General features: G+C 56.6%; 1 protein-coding gene across 1 annotated transcript in view; it reads left to right on the plus strand.

The window, feature by feature from the left end:
* LOC108804051 (neuralized-like protein 4) overlaps nucleotides 1–2,266 on the plus strand; it is a gene marked incomplete at its 3' end in the record, with an annotated part of 3,007 nt that extends 741 nt beyond the window's left edge. Inside the window, exons 2-6 of the mRNA XM_018575818.1 lie at nucleotides 26–166; nucleotides 653–817; nucleotides 934–1,125; nucleotides 1,794–1,958; nucleotides 2,075–2,266. Coding sequence (XP_018431320.1) covers nucleotides 26–166; nucleotides 653–817; nucleotides 934–1,125; nucleotides 1,794–1,958; nucleotides 2,075–2,266 — 855 coding nt within the window. The remainder of the gene's footprint in view (nucleotides 1–25; nucleotides 167–652; nucleotides 818–933; nucleotides 1,126–1,793; nucleotides 1,959–2,074) is intronic.
* Nucleotides 2,267–2,922: the final 656 nt, after the last annotated feature.

Genomic DNA, 2,922 nt, shown 5'->3' on the forward strand with positions numbered 1-2,922 from the left:
CATCTCTCATCACTCTCTCCCGCAGGGGGTTCACGCTGTTCTGGATCTGCACGGCTTTGTCAGCGTCGTCTCTGTTGTCAGCTCCTCCGTACTGGAGGAATCCGACATCACCAAACCGCCATCAGTGACCTCCGAGAGCGACGAGGAGGAAGACATCCAGCACAACGTGAGTGACACCCAGCTATGAGACTCCTCCCCCTGCAGGGTGATACCGAGCTATGAGACAACTCCTCCTGCAGGGTGATACCGAGCTATGAGACTCCTCCCCCTGCAGGGTGATACCGAGCTATGAGACTCCTCCTCCTGCAGGGTGATACCGAGCTATGAGACTCCTCCCCCTGCAGGGTGATACCGAGCTATGAGACGACTCCTCCTGCAGGGTGATACCGAGCTATGAGACTCCTCCCCCTGCAGGGTGATACCGAGCTATGAGACGACTCCTGCAGGGTGATACCGAGCTATGAGACTCCTCCTCCTGCAGGGTGATATGAGTCTCCTCCTCCTGCAGGGTGATATGAGTCTCCTCCTCCTGCAGGGTGATATGAGACTCCTCCTCCTGCAGGGTGATATGAGACTCCTCCTCCTGCAGGGTGATATGAGACTCCTCCTCCTGCGGGGTGACACGGGGATAACCTTATTCTCCCTCTTGCAGGGTGACCCGGTTCTCGCCCTCCAGCCGCACTCTTTGCAGTTTTTGGGGAATCATGGGAAGAACATTTTGCTTTCACATGGGAACAGAACGGCTACACGCGTGTGCAGCTACAACCAGGGCATTGTGGTTCTTGCCCAGCCGTTGCCTCGGCTCTTCCTCTTCCAGGTACGGGGTGTGTGACATGTATGTGACACGTGTGTGGAGTGTTGTATGATAAGGGTGTCATGTGGCGGTATCCCGGGGACATGTATGTGACGTGTGTGATGCGTGTGTACCCGCAGGTGAGGATTGACCAGCTATCCCCGCGATGGACGTCGTCTCTCTCTATCGGAGTCATCGGCGTCTCGGCGGAGAGACTCAACTTCCCGGCCACGGCCGCCGCCATGAAGAGGAGCGCCTGGATCTTCCAGCGGGGGGCCGTCCTCTGCAACGGAGCCAAGGTGACCCCAATAATGTGTGACCCGTGTCATGGGGTGACCCCAATAATGTGTGACCCGTGTCATGGGGTGACCCCGATAATGTGTGACCCGTGTCATGGGGTGACCCCAATAATGTGTGACCTGTGTTATGGGGTGACCCTGATAATGGGTGACCCGTGTCATGGGGTGACCCCAATAATGTGTGACCTGTTATGGGGTGACCCTGATAATGGGTGACCCGTGTCATGGGGTGACCCCAATAATGTGTGACCCGTGTCATGGGGTGACCCCGATAATGTGTGACCCGTGTCATGGGGTGACCCCAATAATGTGTGACCCGTGTTATGGGGTAACCCTAATATTGTGTGACCCGTGTTATGGGGTGACTGACGCCTTGAGCAGCCCCCCCTCCCCCTGATTGTCAGGAGCAGAGGTGTGTGGCCCCTCCGAGTGATACCGAGCTATGAGACTCCTCCCCCTGCAGGGTGATACCGAGCTATGAGACGACTCCTGCAGGGTGATACCGAGCTATGAGACTCCTCCTCCTGCAGGGTGATATGAGTCTCCTCCTCCTGCAGGGTGATATGAGTCTCCTCCTCCTGCAGGGTGATATGAGACTCCTCCTCCTGCAGGGTGATATGAGACTCCTCCTCCTGCAGGGTGATATGAGACTCCTCCTCCTGCGGGGTGACACGGGGATAACCTTATTCTCCCTCTTGCAGGGTGACCCGGTTCTCGCCCTCCAGCCGCACTCTTTGCAGTTTTTGGGGAATCATGGGAAGAACATTTTGCTTTCACATGGGAACAGAACGGCTACACGCGTGTGCAGCTACAACCAGGGCATTGTGGTTCTTGCCCAGCCGTTGCCTCGGCTCTTCCTCTTCCAGGTACGGGGTGTGTGACATGTATGTGACACGTGTGTGGAGTGTTGTATGATAAGGGTGTCATGTGGCGGTATCCCGGGGACATGTATGTGACGTGTGTGATGCGTGTGTACCCGCAGGTGAGGATTGACCAGCTATCCCCGCGATGGACGTCGTCTCTCTCTATCGGAGTCATCGGCGTCTCGGCGGAGAGACTCAACTTCCCGGCCACGGCCGCCGCCATGAAGAGGAGCGCCTGGATCTTCCAGCGGGGGGCCGTCCTCTGCAACGGAGCCAAGGTGACCCCAATAATGTGTGACCCGTGTCATGGGGTGACCCCAATAATGTGTGACCCGTGTCATGGGGTGACCCCGATAATGTGTGACCCGTGTCATGGGGTGACCCCAATAATGTGTGACCTGTGTTATGGGGTGACCCTGATAATGGGTGACCCGTGTCATGGGGTGACCCCAATAATGTGTGACCTGTTATGGGGTGACCCTGATAATGGGTGACCCGTGTCATGGGGTGACCCCAATAATGTGTGACCCGTGTCATGGGGTGACCCCGATAATGTGTGACCCGTGTCATGGGGTGACCCCAATAATGTGTGACCCGTGTTATGGGGTAACCCTAATATTGTGTGACCCGTGTTATGGGGTGACTGACGCCTTGAGCAGCCCCCCCTCCCCCTGATTGTCAGGAGCAGAGGTGTGTGGCCCCTCCGAAATCCATACCAGACCCTTATACACATGGGGTGACCCCGATAATGTGTGACCCGTGTCATGGGGTGACCCCAATAATGTGTGACCCGTGTTATGGGGTAACCCTAATATTGTGTGACCCGTGTTATGGGGTGACTGACGCCTTGAGCAGCCCCCCCTCCCCCTGATTGTCAGGAGCAGAGGTGTGTGGCCCCTCCGAAATCCATACCAGACCCTTATACTACATTCAAATCTGGAGCCCCCTTCACATTAGAGCCCCAATC

The sequence above is a fragment of the Nanorana parkeri genome, unplaced genomic scaffold (assembly GCF_000935625.1).
Source record: "Nanorana parkeri isolate BGI_ZX_2015 unplaced genomic scaffold, ASM93562v1 scaffold4892, whole genome shotgun sequence".
In the NCBI taxonomy this organism is placed as follows: Eukaryota; Metazoa; Chordata; class Amphibia; order Anura; family Dicroglossidae; genus Nanorana; species Nanorana parkeri.